General features: G+C 45.0%; 1 protein-coding gene across 2 annotated transcripts in view; it reads left to right on the top strand.

The window, feature by feature from the left end:
* Positions 1–19,623, top strand: part of VPS35L (VPS35 endosomal protein sorting factor like) — a 117,850-nt gene that overhangs the window by 30,711 nt on the left and 67,516 nt on the right. Inside the window, exons 9-14 of one of the 2 annotated variants that reach the window (XM_011235811.3) lie at positions 3,560–3,619; positions 8,937–9,033; positions 9,751–9,798; positions 11,086–11,179; positions 14,734–14,811; positions 15,305–15,427. In XM_011235811.3, coding sequence (XP_011234113.2) covers positions 3,560–3,619; positions 8,937–9,033; positions 9,751–9,798; positions 11,086–11,179; positions 14,734–14,811; positions 15,305–15,427 — 500 coding nt within the window. Of the gene's footprint in view, positions 1–3,559; positions 3,620–8,936; positions 9,034–9,750; positions 9,799–11,085; positions 11,180–11,410; positions 12,304–14,729; positions 14,812–15,304; positions 15,428–19,623 lie in introns of those variants that run through there. The other variant, XM_034670314.1, reaches the window with a different exon arrangement.

Below are 19,623 nucleotides of genomic sequence, written 5' to 3'. Positions count from 1 at the left end.
CATCACTAGGGGAGCAGTTAAAGAAATGACGGTCCATCCATACCCTGGAGCATAGGAAGCCCGCAAGGAGGAATGAGGCTGAGCTCCGTGTTCCGACGCGGAGAGATCTCCAGGGTGTATATGTCGTCATGTGAAAAAGTTGAGATACAGAACAGCTGTAGAGTATGTTCTGTTTTGCGTAAGAAAGGAGGAGAAATGAGAACACTTTTCACATTCACTTTTATTTGCCTGAAGAAACATGTAGGAGGGTGTCCAAGAAATTCTGTAGAAGTGGGAGTCCTCAGAGGTTGGCCGGGGCCATGAACTGGATGGGGATGGGCCAGAGAGAAACTTCCCTCAGTATCTTCTACAGCCTTTTTTGAATTTTGAAGCAGGGGAATGTTTTTCTTTTTTTAAACCGAACAGTCAAATGAGGTACCGGCTTTCAACACCATTCTCCTTTCCTCCACGTCCAGACAGTGTTCCCAGGGGTGCCCTTGTCAGGATCTGTTGCGAATAATATTCCTCAGGATTGTGAGGCGGCGGGCGTCTGCAGGTGCTCAAGGAGACTCTGTTGTGCTCTGCGCAGAACAGAATGTGCAGTTTTCACCCTTCACCAAAGGGGCAGGAGTCTGCCTGGCTTGGGTGGAATATCTGAGCGCTGAGATCCGTCTCGCGTGCATCGTCGTAACGCTGCTCTGAAGGGGGGTGCTTGACCGTATGGGGGCAGGTGTTTAGTGGTTAACACGACTGACCGAAGGTGGGAGCATCTTGCTGGGCAGGGATGTGGGATACGGCCCTGAGCATGTGCAGACGAGAAGGCATATGCTGGGCTTGCAGGGGGATTTCACTGGAGGCACCGAGCACAGAGCTGGGCTCTGGCATCTCTCTGCCCATGTCCCATGCCTGTACCTCCTCTCCCAGAGTCATGTGCACCTGAGCCTTGGTTTCTTCCCTTGTAAAATGGGCATAATAGATCCTGCCTCTGGGGGTTTCTGGTGGGAGTTAAGAGAATGCATAGGAAGCATGTAACGTTTTTCCTCTTTGAAGAGTTTGCTGGCAGGATCAGTGTAAGCAGTACCTGGTACAAAGTAAGTGCTCAGAAAATTATCTATTTCAGTGTTCTTGTTTTATCAGACAGTCAGGAAAGAAATCTAGGATTGGGTTATTTCTCAAGACAGTTGTCCTCTAACCTAATGAAGGAAAAAAATATTCACCAAACTCGTTTGGCCAAAAATGATTTTGTAGTTAAAAGCCCCTTAGCCTTTAGGGTAGTCCGAAGGTACAATATAAAAACTGTGGTTTTAGAGCAATGGCAGGCTTTCTGTGGAGGACGTAAAGGCGTTTTGTGCTCTTTAGTCCGGTCCATGTACCCTAGGAGGTGAGGGGTTGGTTACCAGCATGGCTTGCTGTGTGATGGCCCAAGGTAAAAATTATATGCAGTCCCAGTGCCGTATTCTGTGGTCCTCACAGGGGAGGCCCGTCATGACCCCAGGTGTGGCTGCCATGGGAGCCCTTGGCCACAGGTAAGGAAAGCACTTCCTGCCAGGAGGAAAAAGGCAGGTGGCTTTGAGAACTGGGGTTTATTCCCTGAGGCTTTCTGGGAGCTTCTCAGTTGAACTGATGTAGAGCAGGGGTTTCCATCCTTGGCTGCACACCTGGGGAGCTTTAAAAACACTCCCAGTGGTCAAGCTGCACCCCAGATCCTTCCTATCAGAACCTCTGGGGACACAGACACCAGCCTATTTTTCAGGCACCCCAGCTGCTTCGAGTGTTTAGCCAAGGTTGGGGACCACTGGTTTAGAGGGAAGAGGGAGGCTTGTCACTGTTTTTAGAGATTCCCACACCCAAGGCAGGTTTTAGCTCAGAGACCTGTGGTGTTTGCCTAAATCCGTGGTTCTCACGCCTGGAGTGTATACAGGAACTCCCTCATGAGGTTATTCAAAATTCACATTCCTCGTCCTCCCCTTCCAAAATACTATTCTTCGCTAGCTCTGAGGAGGGCCCGAGGAATATGCCTTTTCAACAAGTGTCTTCATGTGATTGTAATGTAAGTAGTCCTCACTGGGAGAGGCACCTAGATGGTTCCTCTTCTCTCGGATGTCTTCCTCCCCTTTGTCCTAGCCTTGTGTCATTTCTTTGTGAAGTCTTTTGCCTTCACCGTCTTAGAACTTCCCGTCTCTTTTTCCCTGTGAGGACTGGTTGTGTGGTTCTTTGCTTGCCTGAATGATGGGATTGTGGGGGTGGGGAAACGCAAGAGCTCAGGGAAATACTTTTGACATGAAAGGTGATGTGGAAGGCTCCAGGAAAGGAATAGAACTATTATTTTTATCCCTTCGATGTTGATAGTATTTTCTAAAATAACACAGACAGAATAAATAAAGCTTTTAGTGTTAGATTAAATCTTCCCTGCCCACTTGCTTTTGTAAATAAAGTTTTATTATTGTTGTTGGAACACAACCAACCACATCCATTTGTTTATACATTGTCTGTGATTCCTTCTGAGCTACAACAGCAGATTTAAATAGTTGCAGCGTGACCTATGACCCACATCACCTAAAAAATGTTTATTTATGCATCTAGCAAATACTGAGCGTCCATGGTGTGCCAGCCACTGACCTTAGTACTGGGTATAGATCCGTAAACAAAACAGACACACATTTCTCCCCTTGTAGCACTTGTAGTTGAATCTCAAATTTCTATGCTTCTGGGCACCAGGCAGAGCACATAAAGGAGTGAAGCAGGGAGTTGCTGGGAGAACGCAAGCTGGAGACTGGGACCATGCCACGAACGGGGTGGTATATATGCCATTTGAAGGGTCAGCTCCTAGTTTGTCGTCGCTCATTTTTTTTTTTTTAGAGACTTTTTTTAAAAAAAGATTTTATTTATTTATTTGAGAGACAGGACAAGGAGGGGAGCAGCAAAGCTGAGGCAGAGGGAGAAGTAGGCTCCCTGCTGAGCAGGATGCTGATGCAGGGCTCGATCCCAGGACCCCAGGATCATGACCTGAGCTGAAAGTAGACGCTTGACCGACTGAGCCACTCAGGCTTCCCCTGTCGTAGCTCATTTTTATCCTGTAGGGATATGGGCCATTTTTGGCACATCATTTGTGAAGAAGCAGGAAATTGGGTTTTTCATGTGAAAAGTTTTTACCTGTTGGCAACTAATTAAAAAAAAATGTTAAAGCACTTTGTGGGCCTTCGTGTTGTGGGCCATGCAAAGTGGATCCCCAGCTGGATTCCACCCCAAGCTGCCCATCTGCAGCCTCTGGCTTAGAAGCATAACGTGGACTGTTTGCTCTTGAGTGAATGGAGGTGCCTGAGGTCCCCTTGGCCCTAAGTTCCCCTTGCTAAGGGGAGAAGGATGACTTCCCTGCATCTCAGAAAGTGAAAGTCCCCTCCTGTTATTAAAGACAGAAACAAAGAAACACGGCTTAAAATTCATCCCGCTAGGTGGCAGCATACTATCGCAAGTTAAAGTGCTCTGGGAATCGCCAGCTCTGTCCCTAATTAACAAACGATTATTTAGTGTTTGCTCCCGAAGAGCCTGACGCTAACACCATCTGTCCTTTTCTCCCCAGGAAAGCTCGTGTACGAGCGCATCTTCTCCATGTGTGTGGATAACCGCAGCGTCTTACCAGGTAATGTCAGAGCTGTTCTACCGGTTTCATTCTGCCCTGGGGTTGTGATTAGAAGCTTTCTATCAAGTCAGGATTTATGGAGACTCCGTATGAGATTTATTTTGTTTTTTTGGTGTGTTAAAAGTAGAAGAAACACCTTTGCAGATTTCTGATCATCTCAGTTTCCTAAAAACATTAGGTTTTTAAATGGCCTGGCTAAGAATTTGGGCAAGTAATTTGAATCCACGAAAATGAAAAGATATTATAATTAGATTCAGCTCAACTTTTATACCAACTTAAATTCCTCTACTGCTCGACTTTTTTTTTTTTTTTTTTTTAACTGCCTATCTCTCTTGAGAAGCAAACTGCAGAAACCAACTTTATATATACTGAAGAAAAAGGTCAAACCAATCAATAACAGATACTTTGCATTTACAGTCTGTGCCTAAGTGATATGTGCGTTAAATTTATTGCCGATCCATTTTAAATTCTCAGGGGGTTATAATGGGACAACTTGATTTTGAATCCCTGTTGTCACATAAATGATGACAATTTGGCAACAGCTTCTGTTACCTCTAGTCCCTCCTTTCAAGTTCCTAGATCTGCTGTAAGGCAAGGTTCTCATCCACACAAGTTACAACAATGACCTTGCTCCAGCTGCCCCCGCTCTCAGCCAGATGATGGCATCAGCGACAGTAACCCATAATTGACCTCTTCACTTGTTCATTGATTCTTTCATCCATCTCTGTATCTGTTATTTAAAACCGATTTAATACAGCTATTTCTCAGAGACAGAACTCCACAGACCTTTGGGGCAGGAAGAGTCATCTGGTGTCAGATGAACAAACCCGTGGGGGAAGAGCCAAGGACTTGCGCTCAGCCCTGCCGCCAGCCAGTGGGAGGCTTGCTTTTAAGTTGCATCTGTTCCGTCCAACATGGCGGCCACTGGTCGTGTGGGGCACTTGAGATCTGGCCAGTCCAAATGGAGGGTGTGCTGTGTGTGTAAAAATACACTGGATTTCAGAGACTTAAACAAAAGTCCATGAAGTATCTCCCCGATGATTTTTTAAAATTGATCACATGTTGAAATGACATTTTGGATGGATTGGGTTAAATGAAGCATTTTACTAAAATTTCGCTTGTTTTAGCTCTTTGACCATGGCTCACATGATATTTCTATTGGATGGTGCTGCTCTAGACCCTTCCCTCCACCATGTCACACCTATCCTGTTATTAACAGCTCCTCCCATGTTCTAAGGTGTTTCCGATTGGAAGGCAGTGAGCCTGGAGAGGAAGACAGGGGTCAGCTTGAGTGCAAAGGCCTTCTCTGTCAGCTTTAAGAATTTGGGAACTCTGGATGCCCTTATTTAATTTAAACTTGCCAACTTGTATGCCATACAAGTAGGCAGCAGTAAATGCTCACCTATAAGCAGAATTAAACCCAAATAGGTGTTTTTTTGTGGCTACAACAGTATTCTTTTTTAAACGATTTTATTTCTAAGTAATCTCTACACCCAATATGGGTCTTGAACTCCTAAGATCTCGAGTCACACGCTCCACTGACTGAGCCAGCCAGGTGCCCCTACAACAGCATTCCCCTCCCCCAATATTTATTTTAGAGAGTGGAGTAGGCGGAGGGAGAAAGATAGAGAATCTCAAGCAGACTCCCCGCTGAGCATGGAGCCTGACGTGGGGCTTGATCACATGACCCTGAGATGATGACCTGAGTCAGATGCCCAATCAACTGAGCCACCCAGGCGCCCCTGCAACAGCATTTTTTAAAATGCTTTTTGATACACAGTCTACTACTTCCCGTTGTTGTACACCTAACTGCATGAGAATATTTGTTCCCTAACCCCCAGAGGCCTTCGAGTTTACATCTGCTGCAGTAATTTTCCTTCCTCCCAACTGTCACTAAGTATACAAACAATATTTTAGAGCCAATTACGGAAAAATTACTAACAACCGCCTACCTAAACTATAAAAGTTCAAGATAAAAGACTATTTTCATATTCATTTCCAATCCTTGTCTAAATTTATTAATTAGCACTTTTATCACTGAAACTCTTCTTCCCTGATACCTTTTTTTTTTTTTTTTACTTCAAGCAATGCAAATCAGGTTTTTGTTTTTCTTTTCTTTTCTTTTTTTTTTTTAAGATTTTATTTATTTAACAGAGAGAGACAGCCAGTGAGAGAGGGAACACAAGCAGGGGGAGTGGGAGAGGAAGAAGCAGGCTCCCAGCGGAGGAGCCTGATGTGGGGCTCGATCCCAGAATGCCGGGATCACTCCCTGAGCCGAAGGCAGACGCTTAACGACTGCACCACCCAGGCACCCCAGGCTTTTGTTTTTCTTGAGAATAATTTCTTAATTTTTTTCCTTCAGTGAAAATCTTCATCTGCATGTAGTGTTCTCTGGTTCCAAGAACCTGAGAGGGAAAAGGGCAAATTTGTCTCCAAAATGTCAGTGATTTGGGGGATGTCTCTTAATAATTATGAAGAAAGCTTTTGAAATCTGTGTGGAATTCTGCCTAAAGAGATTATGTACAGAGAGGAATCCGGTGGCATGTGTACTCATTCTTTCCAGTTGAATCAAGTTCTGACTGATGAATTTAATTTCTGACCCCTTCACCTTCAGGAATTTGAACTGAGGCATACATACCTATTTTATGAGTTTAGAAGGATACCGGTGTCGTTTGGGGTCATGGAAAGTACATCCTACTCTATGTGGTAGTTTTTCCCTACCATTTCTTTTCTTTTCTTTTTTTTTTTTTTTTTAAGATTTTATTTATTTATTTGACAGAGATAGAGACAGCCAGCGAGAGAGGGAACACAAGCAGGGAGAGTGGGAGAGGAAGAAGCAGGCTCATAGCAGAAGAGCCTGATGTGGGGCTCGATCCCATAATGCCAGGTTCACGCCCTGAGCCGAAGGCAGACACTTAACTGCTGTGCCACCCAGGCGCCCCTTCCCTACCATTTCTTAATCCAGCATATGTGTGGAGAGACCATTTACTCTAAGTGATAAAGTGACTTTATTTCCATCTTGGGAGAAAGAACTTGGGTATGTCGTGTTGTGCTTGTCGGCTGTGGGCAGTCCCGTCTTTGGTTTCTCCCCATGGCTGTGTAGGCTGCATCTGGACAAGCAACATCCTTAACTGACCTGGCCTTTGAAGAGCGTACTATGATGACGTCCCTATATGCACTGTTATGTAAAGAGACCTCTGGCTCCGAGGGCAGAGACTTGGCAAAGGAAAGAGAGCTAGACTCACTGGTCTCCTCCCTCCTCCTAAAATATCCACAGAAGTTCAGGGTTGATAAAAGAAGCACCATAAAAGAAAAATAAGTGGGAATAGAAGGCAAAGTCTTTGCTCTTTGCTCCGTCGAAGTCTCTGAATTAATTTCCACATTCCGAATTCATTCTCTGTGTAAGCTGCCCAAGTGCTAAAGTGTAAATCATGTCATGTGAGGCCATTCCTCTGCCCAGAACCCTTCAGGGAGTTTCTGTTGCACCTAGAAAAACTCTCAAACTCCTTACCAAGGCTTTAGCCCTGTATGACTTGGCGTGCAGTGCCTGGTTTTCTCCTTCCTGCTTGCCCCATTGGCTTGCTTTTGTTCTTCTCTGACCAGCAGTCATTATCTACCTCAGGACCTTTGCACTTGATGTTTTCTCTTGCTGGAATACATTTCCTCCACATCTAAACATGGCTGGCTCCGTTTTCCAGTTCAGGGCTCAGCTTAAATGCCACCTGTGCCAGAGCCTTCTCTGACCACCCTGTCTAATGAAACTGCACCCTCAAAATCGCTCTCTAGTCTAATACTTAGTTTTATATCTTTCATAGTATTGGCTATTACTGGATATTACCTGATTTGTTTGCTTGCTTGATTATACTTTTCTCTCTTCCTTATGTTTTTCCCTCTGCTGGAATATAAGCTTCATGAGGACAAGGTCTATCTTGTGTATTGTTATCTCTTAAGAGCTAGAATACACTTTTAGTTGATTCTGAAAACATTTGTGTTGAGCAGGTGAAGTACAGGAATGTAAGATTTACTTTGCTACAAGATTTTAATATGTTAATTACTTTTTTTATTTTTTGAGTAAGCTCTACGCCCAACGTGGGGCCTCAACTCATGACCCCAAGATGAGGACTTGTGTGCTCTATTGACTGACCCAGCCAGGCGCCCCACTTTGCTACAGGATTTTAAAGTGCTGCCTTAACATCGTTTTCTCTTAAATGACCTCTTGAGCTGGAAGGAAAGCCTGAAGGCTTTGTATTGGCACGTGCAGATTATTGTGTAGTTTACAGGCCATGTAGACACCAGGACAGCTTGCCTTTCTGTGTCCCCGGGGTCTCCCATGTCCAGCCTTGGGCTTCAGCAGACAAGACTCCTGTCAGGGTTTTAACTTACGGTGATGTCAGCTCTCTTCTGAATCTCCATTCCCTCATCTGTAAATTGAGGGGTTTTATTAGATGACCTCAGAGACTTATTTTGGCTTTTGGATTTCAGGTCCCATGATTCAGTCATACGAAGGGAAATTAATCCCACCCGTCCTTTTTCCCCAAGGCACGATTGAAAAATGAATTTAAGAATAACCCTTATCTTTTCCTGTCTGGATCTCTTGGAACCTGAAAAAAAAAGTTACTTTTAAGTGCACGGGTTCAGGGCAGGAAAGGGGAAATGGTAATTTCCCTTCCCGTTGGAACTGGCGAGTGAATAGTTCTGGAATGAAGCATTCAGTAACATCCAGAAACAGATAAATACCTGCAGTTGCAATTCCAGAATATCTGCAGTTGTGATTAGTGACTGTTCTCTGGTAGGAAGTACCTGGAGGTTTATCTTTTTGCTGATTCTCTCGGAATTTCGATCACCTTAATTGTGTGCCACCAAGTTGCAGAAAGCAGTCAGGGACGAAAAATGACTCTGTGCACAACAAAATGAGAGCAGCAAACTAGAATTCGTTGTCTTCTAAAATGATTAACTTCTCCCTTTTTAATTGATTTTTTTAAAAATCACCACTGCTCGTGCTGTCTCACCTACTCACTCTCTCTAATAAATAAATAAAATCTTACAAAAAAAAAAAGTATGTATTGTGGAGGGATGTTGTGGGGATGAGGTGACCTGAAGTCTATAAAAACACTCTGAGCAGTGCTTGGAAAGCCTCATCTGTAAGCCATCACTGTCGCCAATTGTCTCCTAATAATACTTGGAAGGAAAGACCTAGAAGAACTGGGGAGGCCACCCCTTCTTGTCCTTTGTAACGTTCTCCAATCTCAAGACCCGCAGCAGCTGTAACAGATCCGGAGAATTAGCAGAGCTGATGGATATTGTTTTTGTATTTCAGATCACTTCTCTCCAGAGAATGTAAATGACACGGCCAAAGAAACATGCTTAAATTGGTTTTTCAAGATTGCTTCCATCAGGGAACTCATTCCAAGATTGTATCCTTTTTTTTTTTTTTTTTTTTTTTTTTTTTTTTTTTTTTAAAAAANAAAGATAGGCTGAAAGAGTTCCACCATTAATAGAAGCCATGTGATGGGACGCCCTGAAATTCCTGTCGAAAGTTTGGTCCCGTTACGGTTGCTAGCCTGAAAATCCAGGGCCAGCCACATTGTCGAAGCTTTTGGACTCCTCTCTCCCCAAATAGTGTTCTGTTTTCTTACTTTGAATATGATGCCATGTACCAGGCTTTTGTTTCCTAGAGGAACATTCCCACATTAATTCTCTCAATTAAAATGCTTCATCTTTATGTGTTTTCTCTGGTTCCAAAAGCTTGAAAGGAACAGGGTCAGGCTTCTCTGCACAGGCGCCAGTTTTGAAGAACAGAGTTTGACTTACACACAAATGAATCTTGGTTATCTAAAGTTCATTCTTTCCCCGTAAAGCCTCGTTTGAAATGCTCAAAACGCAGTTTAAACTTCAGCATGCAACCGTGAATCAGCATGTAATTTTTTCCCCCAAAATGTATTTTCAGTAAGTAGGAAACCTTGAAAGCCAACTATGGAAACCACGAGCTGTTAGCTGGCGTCCTTGTCTGGGCTGCTGAGAGCTCTTGAGGCTCCCTGTCCTGAAGTTATGCTAAGCCCTGCTTGTGAGTGGTCTAATCTTTTTGCCATAGGCCGTATGGAAAAAGTCTTCCTTAATGGAATTTTTTGTAGTTACGTGGAAGCGTCCATCCTGAAGTGTAACAAGTTCCTCTCCAAAACGTAAGGCTCTTCTTCAATGTCTAGAACCATAACATTTCCAAGAAATCTCACGCACGCACTCATGGCGGTGTAATAGCAGCCATCGTTCATGGGGTACTTAGCGTGTAGCAGATCCGGTGCTAAGCACCTTCTGTGCATTTTCTCCTCTGATCTAAACGGGAACGTGATAAGGTTGGAGATACCCTTATAATTCCGATTTGATGGGGAAGAAAACTCCAGCTAGGAGAAGGTGGTCGAGTGGTTCATGGAAGAATCCTCACTCTGCCTTTAGTAGCTGTGTGGTCTTTGGCAAGTTCTTAAGCATCTCTGACCCTCAGTCTCCTCCTCTGTGAGCGAGGCCCTAAAAAGAGGTCAGTGAGGTTTTGTTGAGAGCAGTGCCTGGCACGTAGTGGGTTCACGCTCAGTATTAACTGATGCTGCTGAAAATGGTGCTGAAGATGATGTCAGAAGCAAAAGCCTTTGCCACTGGGCCCCATGCTACTCTGGGTTACCTTGGGCCTTGTTTTGAGAGGAGCCTCCGGGGCTGGGAGAAACCAGATCAGTTTTCTGCAGAGCCGACAGCACGCTAGGTCATGTGGAATGGCCTGTAGATAGTAAACTCCCTGACGCCAGGGGCCAAGACTCACGGTGCTTCATACTCAAGTAGTTTTATTGGGTTTAGAGTGTGTACCAAATACATTTGATTTGGATCTCAGGGTGTCTGGGGTAGCTTTGAGGGATAACAGTGGTGCCAAAGAAATTATTTTGCCTCACTATTTGAGAAGGATAATACCTGAGGCAGAGGGAAGTCCCACGTTGCAGGAGAAATAAATCCGTCACAATTCACATTGACGGGGGATCGCTGGTGCCAGCCTGAGGTGCCAGGAGTCGGGTGCAAGGAAGGAGTGTGGCAGAGGACAGTAAGTGAGCGCCAAAGGAATATAGACACGGTGAGAACATGGAGAAGATCAAGGAGTGATCAGCGGATGGAAAATAATCGGGGGACAAAAACTGTTAAACTAATAAAATAAATATGACCTCAAACGGGCAGAAAAGGAGAGGTTAGACTCCAGCACTGAGCAAATGGTAAAGATGATAGAAGCCAGTCAATGAATGAATTGTGTCCAGAGAGAAAGACTTTTGTTATGTTGCCTCAGATAATGCTAACTTTGGCCTTGGTTGGTCTCTAAAACTTGATTATTTTTTTTTTGTCCCCCTACATTGAGGAAGTGTAGCTTTATGTTAAAAATAAAAGAACAGAAAGTTCTCACGTGGAGTGTAATGCTGCCCTCTTTTCGTTTCTAACAGGGGGATTTCAGAATGTCTGCCCCGACTGACGTGTATGATTCGCGGGATCGGAGACCCGCTGGTGTCCGTGTACGCCAGGGCCTATCTGTGCCGGGTAGGCCGCGTCGGGTCCCTGTGCGCTCACACCCGGGGCTGCTTCCGTCTCCTTCACATGGACTTCTGTTTCCCCGGCACCTCACAAGTCCCTGCAAGAAGGACTTCGTTAGCTGCTAATTTTAGAACACAGCTCTTCCACGGAAAGCAGAGCTGTAGGATTTCTTTTAAAAATTAATTTTAAAGTAGGCCCACTTACCATAACTCTAATTAGGGGGCGTCTAAGGTCATCTTCTTACAAATGAACTGGTTTTCAGAATTAATTGTTTCTCCAGTTCTTGCTGGGAGGGAAGCTCCCAAGGCCTCTTGGCTGATAGGCCTCTTTTCATTGACTCGCAATCGGCTTTCCTTTTCTCTTGGGTCGGGTAGTTCTATTAGTTCCTCTGCCCTCGCATTTAAGAGTTGGTGCAGGGTGCAAGTTGGCAGGGGCTGTCTGGCAGGGCAAGGTGCCGCATGTGATGACAGGAGTCGGGGTCCATGCAGCCCGGCCACGGACGGCTCCCGGCCTCTCTCTGCAACTGATGGGGAAGGTGGTCCCGATTGTAAATCACAGCCTTTTTCTCTCTCAAAGCACCATGAAGCTTCCACTTGAGACTTTCTCATTTGTGAAACATGTAACCCATGGAGAGTTTCTGGTTAATTCTTCTTCAGCTTCCATGGGGGCTCTGCGGCCATCAGCTTGCCCTGGGAGTCCTCCTTGCTGGTCCCGTCAGCATTCTTCACCTCGAAGGAAGGCTTAATGCCCCTGTTTTGTAGGGTCCTGATGAAACGCAGACTTCCTTGAGGACAGAGCTACAGGGTCTCCCCCGGCCCTTGCCAATGATCGTTCATATTTGTAAATCAGAAGGCAAGAACCGGTAGCCTTTGATTGACTTTTACACGACATCTAGCAAGTGACAGAAGCCTTATGGTCTCAAGTGTCACAAAGAAATCAGTCAGTGCCCTTAGAGTGAATGGCAAACACCCTAATGAAGGACACTTTTCATGGGTCTGTTCCCAGATACCAGGAAGGAAAGAAGACCCTTTTCACTGGACAGCAGCCTACTTGCCGTTGGTAACAGAGGCCAAAGTGTTTATGCCCTGCCATCTGCTTGAAACGTGGGGTGGGTTTTCCATACGGGAATACCAGCTAGAATATCCTAGAGCTTCAGCTTCGGAATATATTGAAGCTTGAATGCTCCTCCTGGGTCCGTGTTTGCTGAGGGCCTACTGTGTGTAGAACAGCGTTGGGTCCTGTGGGAGAGATGTGAGGATACTGTCATCTGCATATTTGTGCTCTGTTTTCTTTCCCCTCATCGTACATAGCACGTTATTCAGACTTACCAGTTGGATAATAGAGTAATAAAGACAGTCACTGTGTGTCTTGACGAGGATGATTCTGGTTACTAAAGGGAAATGAAGAAGGTAGAAATATGCCTTCTTTGCAAACCGGTCCAGTTGTAAAGTCGGAAGTAAGCTGCACAGGTTAGGGAACAGACTGTGTTTCTGGCATATAAAATGGCACATGGCACTTCAGACTTTGGTGACAATGAACCCATCCCAGGAAGACGTGATAAAATGTAGTCTATTTGTGGAAATCATTTTTGTCAACCCAGGCTTTGCATCAATTCCCCAGGTTGGGTAGCTACCAAGTCTCTTGACATAAAAGAATAAAAGACAGTCTGTGCATTCTTTCAGTTGCAAGCGACAAAAACCCAGTTCATACTGTTGTAAGCAAAAAGAGGGTTTATTGGCTCCTGTGTCTAAAAAATCTGCTGGTAATGCAGGCATGGCTAGATCCAGGGTCTTGAGAGTGTTGTCAGGAATTGTCCTCTCCTTCGTCACTCAGTTCTGCTCTCCTCTGGGTTGACTTCATTTTGTGGCTTACTCAACAGCCTCAGGCTTCCATCCTCCTAACTGCTGAACCCCAGTGGAAAGAGAACCTTAGAAGTGCCAGCCAGAGTCTCAGTGGACCATCTTAGGTCACTTGTCCATCCATAGACTGTGGCCATGGGATGGGATGTGTCTGTTGAACAGGCCCGGATCATGTGCCCACCCCTGGACCTCAGGGTGGGATGAATACAGCTCCTCCAGAGACCTCATAGTCTGAGAGGGAGGTTTGCTTCCCCAAAGACAAATCCAACTTGCTGATACCAGAAATAGGAAATGCATGCCAGGCAGGCGGAAACAGCAGATGGAAATCATGAGCTGCTACCCTTGCTACTCGGGGTAGAAATCTTTTAGACCCAAGCAGATTTCCAAGCTTCTCATTTGTCTTGATGGAAAGAAATAAACAAAACACAGAAAAGCACTGAGTGGGCAGGGTGTGGGGGGAGCTCGAAGCTGTTTATTAAAGGAAAGTATGATTAACTCCTCTGCTAAGTCACAGCCTCTTCAGCTCATCACTATTGCTTGTCCACTGGGTCTTCCTTTGCTGTCGCCTAACAGATAATTATTGCCTTTTCTACAATATGATTAAGTGGAAGGAAAGACAATAGAACACAGTAGAACTATGTTGACATTCGTTGTATTTTTTTTTTTTTAATCTCCTGCTTGTCCTTGAAAACATCCTCAACAGCCACGGAGCTGCCGTTGGAGTTTAGTGCCCCAGTGGATCTCGCATAATTCTTCTCAAAGGAATTCTTCACAGTCTGAAAAAAAAAAAAACCACAAACATCATTATCGTTAATCTCATGACTTCGAGTAGGGGGAGGACCCATTTGAAGAAACCGGGTCCCCGAGAAGCACCTTTTCCTGCAAAGTTGTTTTTGTGCTAAAGCAACAACTTGGAATTGAGGTGCATCTGAGGGGTTCAGTTTAAGGAACATGATGATTTTGTTTTGTTTTGAACCCATGAAACGCATGAACTGCCCTCCGTAGCTCATACCTTCATTTTTCCATCCAGCCCCGGGGCTCCGGCCGCCTTCTTTAGGATTAGCACATTTTTTTCAGCTGGAATGTTAGTCTGTTTTTTAAACAACAAATGCAGGAGCCAGGGTATTTTAGCATTGTTACACTTCATGCTCGTCTTATATAAAATGGCTTAAAATATATTAAAAACTTGTCTGTTTCCGTGACTGCCCAGCAAAGAATGAGTCTGTATATTTTAACAATGCAACAGTGAAGTCCCAGCTGACACTCTCCCGTACCAGTCTTTTTTGCTTCATTTAATAAAAGTGCAGCCACATGTGTTTATCATTTTTTTTTTGAGAGCAAGAGAATACTGTATACAGTCTTGAGAATACATTCTTCCTTTGTGCCGTATTGATTTGTTCTCGGTCATCTGTTCAGAAATACATTCATTACCTTTGGGAAATTGTGAAGATGATTACTGCAAATGTTGCCTTTTTTTTTTTTCCCCCATTAAAAATAGCTCCTGTGGTTTTTCTTCTAAAAGCATCCATGCTTCTTGAATAAGAAAACAGATAAGGAAAAAGAATAGAAACTTTCTGGACTTCTCTGTGCCTACGTTTATTTCCGTATATGTTTTTAATTTATAACGATGGCATCCTACTGTATCTACTGCTTGCAACCTGTTTTTCAGTAGTCAAGGTAGTTTCTTTTGTTTGGCTCCAGGTGGGAATGGAAGTGGCTCCACATCTCAAAGAAAGTCTGAATAAGAACTTTTTTGACTTCCTCCTCACATTCAAACAGGTAAGAGTAACGCTGGCAGAACGGCTCATTGACCTAACAGTTACACGATCACAAATTCACGAAACCCAGTTGGATTTCCAAGTTGAGATTGCCTTAAGGTTCTTTAAATGTGTAAACCCTTGAAAATTACACTCGAGTCTGTTATGGCCAATTAAAATGTGTTGATTGTACTGAACAAGCAGGGAGAATTAATATGCATGTGTTAACAGGAAATGTCTCCAGTTGATCAGCCTTTCTTCCTCGCATCTGCTGGCTCCATTTTTATCAGGTTATTTCTTTGCATGGCGCACATTCCCAAAAGAGCTCAGCTTGGTGACATGGGAAACTTTCTGTGTGTTTTTTTCTAGTTAAAAAACAAAAAACAACCTGAGAAACCAGGCTGTTTCTCTCGGGGCCATCCAAATCCTTAAAAGTACGCACAGCCTGTGAGTTACGTGCTCGTTGTTTATTATTATTCCCTTCCTTTTCTCAGTGTTTATTTGGTCTCCTGTAGATTCATGGGGATACGGTCCAGAACCAGCTGGTGGTCCAGGGAGTTGAGCTGCCATCCTACCTGCCCCTGTACTCGCCTGCCATGGACTGGATCTTCCAGTGCATCTCCTACCACGCCCCCGAGGTAACTGCCATGCGGCGTCAGCGTTAAGTGCACGCAGAGCAGAAAGGCTGGGGCTCCCCACTCTTCCAGATTCTATCGTAATGACCTCTGCACCAGTGTGCCCGTTCACGTAAACAGAGTCTTTCCGTAACAGCGACAGCCACCCCGATGCTAGCTGGCCGTTCCTTAGGGCTCACCGTGTTGTCCGGTGCCGTGCATAATGCTTCTCCTAGATTGTCTTGTTAGCAGCTCTGGGAGGGAGGCTTGGTGAGGGCAGAGAGACACCTCTGGGAGGTCGCAGAGCTCGAAGGTGGTGGTGACTGGGCACAAACTGTGCGATGTGGCTCCAGGGCCGGTGGGTTTCATCGCCTCTTCGCTAATCTTCATGCCCCTCTCTCGTGTTCGTGATAATCTAAGAAGTCAGGAGAGCAGGTAATAGTTTTATTTTACAGAGGGAAAGTGAAACTCAGACGTGTGATTGCATTGATAATTTTTTTTTTTAAGATTTTATTATTTATTTGAGAGAGAGAGAGAGAATGAACAGGGGGAGGGAGAGGAAGAAGCAGACTCCCCGCTGAGCAGGGAGCCCCAACGTGGGCCTCCATCCCAGGACCCTGAGATCATGACCTGAGCTGAAGGCAGACACTTAACTGAGCCATTCAGGCACCCTCTTTTTTTTTTTTTTTTTTTTGGGCTCAGAATTGATCCTTTGGGGAGGAGGGACAGGGGTCTGGCTACAAAACAAGGACGCATAGTGCAGAGCAAAGTTCAGGTATACCTGCCTTTTCCACAAGCTGCAAACTTACACCCTAAAGAAAGAGAAAAAAGGACATGACTTTGACTAAGCCCTCCCACTTCTAAGAATATCACATAGACATCATCGGACAAGTGCATAAAGACGCAGGCACACACACGTACATACAGATGTATGGGTTGTTCGGGCTGGCCAGCATCAGAAACAGCCATCACAAGGGGATTGGGTAGACTTTGGAATCCATGGAGATTCAGTGGAATATGTCGGGGCCCACTTAGAATGATGGAGGACCACGATGAAGACCTGTACATATGGACCTAAGGGTGCTCACCATAATTGGTGCGTCACAAAAGGAGTTTACACACCTTGCTGTGTGTGTCCTCAGTGGTTGCGTGGCCTAGGGTTCAAGTGTGGGCCCTGGAGCCGGAGGGCCTGGGTCTGAATCCAGCTCCATTGCTTACAGCTGTGGGGACAGAGGCACAGCCACATTGCTTGTCCCTAACCACTCAGCCTTTTTTCTTCATCTGTGAAACAGGAGCATTAATTCTTGTTTTTTGGTTTTTTGCACGGATCGCATGGGCTGATCCGTTTGTGTTGCTTGGTGGAGTGCCCCGCACATAGTACCGGGGTGCTTATTGTGTTGTCGGGATTGCAAACATGATATTTGTATCTGCGTGCGAGAACTGGGGAGGAGGCATGTCAAAATATCTCTGGAAGGTGAGATTTGGCATCATCTTAACAGGTTTCTTGGCCTACCTGTGACTTCTAACTTTTCAGCTAAACGTATTGTGTGCCTTACATTTTAATTTTCTCAAATCCTAAAGTATGAGGGAAAAACGGGCATCTTATATTTCTGGTGACTTTTTTTTTTTTTTTAACCATTGAATTGATTTTGAATCAAGTCAGTACGAATGGAAGATTGTTTGGAAGGTCTTTGGGGGTCTCAGCAACCGTACGGCAGCCGAGGCTCCCGGGGAGAGAGAGCACGAGCCTGAGTGTAGAAAGACAGCCTCTCTACCTGTTCAGCGGAGTGACTGAAACACAGGAGCAGGATTGACGTGTTTGAAAATGGGACCACTCACGTTTCTTTCTCCTTATTTTAACAAAAGGCCAAATCGGATCGAAACAAAAAGTACCTGTCATGAGGCATTCTTCCTTTTATTTTAAGCACCAGTAATCTCAAAGGATGACAGAAGCTGGGAGTAGAGCTTTCCCAGGGAGCAAAACTCTAGGAAATCATTACTGCGCCAGAAGAAGTGATTAAAAAAATTAGGTCACCTGGATAATAATAAACTCTGATTCTTGGGGCACTTAAATAAGGAACTTGCAGCATCTCATTTAAAAAATGTTAATCATTTTCAAAATGCAGAAGAATCAATTTCGTGTGGAAGGTGGTGTTGCAAATGCGTGTGTCTGATGCCGAAAAAGTCTGAGTGGCTGGGATGTGTCACCTGGGGAGTTGGGCTGGGCCGCCAAAGCAGGGGATTGTCTGTTTGGCTGTGGCTGCTGGTAATATACAGGCCAGGCAAGCAAGATGGGGGGACAGGAGAAAAGCCTTCAGCTACGGATATTTGTCCTATGAAATTTCAGATTGAAATTGAGATCCCAGATTCCAAAAAAGAAAAAAAAAATTAGGGAGTGATTATTCAGAAAGGCTTTTTTGTTGCTGTTTGAAGATAGGATTTTTTCTTTCCCCGTTACACAACTAAAATAAGATGGTAGTAAGTAAAAAATGGATTTGTGCCCTCAATTTCAGGCACATTCTGCACAGAAACAAAGTAACCATTTCACAAGATCTGGTTTTGGGTGGTGGAAACAAATCCCTTGCTAAGCTTCTCAGCATTTGCAGCAGCTTTTCGTTTGTCAGGGGTGGTGTGGGAGGTGTAGAAGGAAAAAGGCCTGGTCCCGAATGTGAGTGGCGAGTCTTGTCTGACAGGGAATCCCGAGAGGTCCTTTACTAAGTCCTCGAGGTGCAGGTTGTAAATGTCGGTTGAGTGGAGAGGCAGGTGCCCCAGGAGAGGCTGGGGCGGGCAGTGGGGCAGACCTGGGTTCAGATTACGGTTGTGTTGCCTTGGGCTACTTGATGTCTTTTACCAGCTGTAAAACGGGGTTAATAATAGAACCTTCCTTGAAGGGCTGTCGTGGAGTGACCATGATACTGCCCATCTGTGTGTGGCCAAGGGATGGGGACACCAGGCAGAGGGGGTGGCTGCCATTGTTGTTTGGTCTTTACAGGACTCACTGAGGCAGATGGGGATCTGGACCGGCTTGAAAGTCAGGAAACAAGCAGGGGGCGGGGTGGGGGAGGGAGAAGTAAGGGCCAAGGAAGGGACTGAGGCAGGTAAGAGGCATAATAAGGAGACCAGCCTTACTGGAGAAGAGAGAAATTAGGCTGGCTGGGCATGGACCAGCCTACAGAGGTGGTTGAACGTAATGTGGTAGAGGTCGGGCAGCTCTTGGAGATTTTTGATGAGGAGAACGATTTGAAACAGGCAGTGCTTGGAGATCAAACTGGCAGAAGCAGACCAGACAGATCAGAAAAAGGAGAAGGGTTGGTAGCTGTGGGGGAAAAAATGAGACAGAATGGATAGGAGAGAATTTCCTAATCGAAAAACATTTATTAAGAAAAATATGTATTCAGGGGCTGCTGGGTGGCTCTGTCGGTTGAGCGTCTAACTCTTGATTTCAGCTCAGGTCATGATCTTGGGGTCCTGGGATCGAGCCCCACTATGGGCTCTGCTGCGCTTGGTGGGGAGTCTGGTTGGGATTCTGTCTCTCCCTCTGCCCCTCTCCCCGTTCACGCACTCACGCTCTCTCTGTCCCTCTCCTTCCCTCTCTCCCCCAAATAAATAAATAAAAATATGTATTCGTATTTAGAAAAGATAGAAAAGTGAAAAGGAGAAAAACAGCCACCAGAAATCCTGCCATGTTAACAGTCTGATACGTTCCCATGTTAGTATTTCTCTGTCCACTCTAGCTCTTGCTCTACTTTTGTTTTATAGATGGGGATTTTCGTGGGACTTTATGGTGCTTTTCCCTCACTTAACATTAAAACGGTTACCTGTTGTTAAGGAAGTTCTCTGATCCTCAGACACGTCAGGAAGTGTTCAGAGTCAGGTTTCTGGATGTGAGGAATGGAGGAGGGAAGTGAGTCAGAGATGCTAAGCTTTAGAGCCCTTCACACAATCACCTTTTGAGGCTTACTGGGTGCCAAGCCCTGTGTTAGTTCCTTTATTTGGGCCACCTTACTTTGTTCTCAGTTTCCCTAGACTAGGTACCATTGTTATCCCCATTTTACAGACGAGGCACCCGAGGCTTGCAACTTGCTAGGGTCACAGAACTAGAAAGAGTTGAAAACATGGAGCCATGTTGGCCGTAACTCTGAACCCAACAGATTTGTTCTCTCAATTCCTCAACTCTTTCTTTCTAGATAACTTTTTTTTTTTTAAAAGATTTTATTTAT

Source organism: Ailuropoda melanoleuca, chromosome 10, assembly GCF_002007445.2.
Source record: "Ailuropoda melanoleuca isolate Jingjing chromosome 10, ASM200744v2, whole genome shotgun sequence".
In the NCBI taxonomy this organism is placed as follows: domain Eukaryota; kingdom Metazoa; phylum Chordata; class Mammalia; order Carnivora; family Ursidae; genus Ailuropoda; species Ailuropoda melanoleuca.
This window is presented reverse-complemented; position numbering and strand designations above follow the sequence as displayed.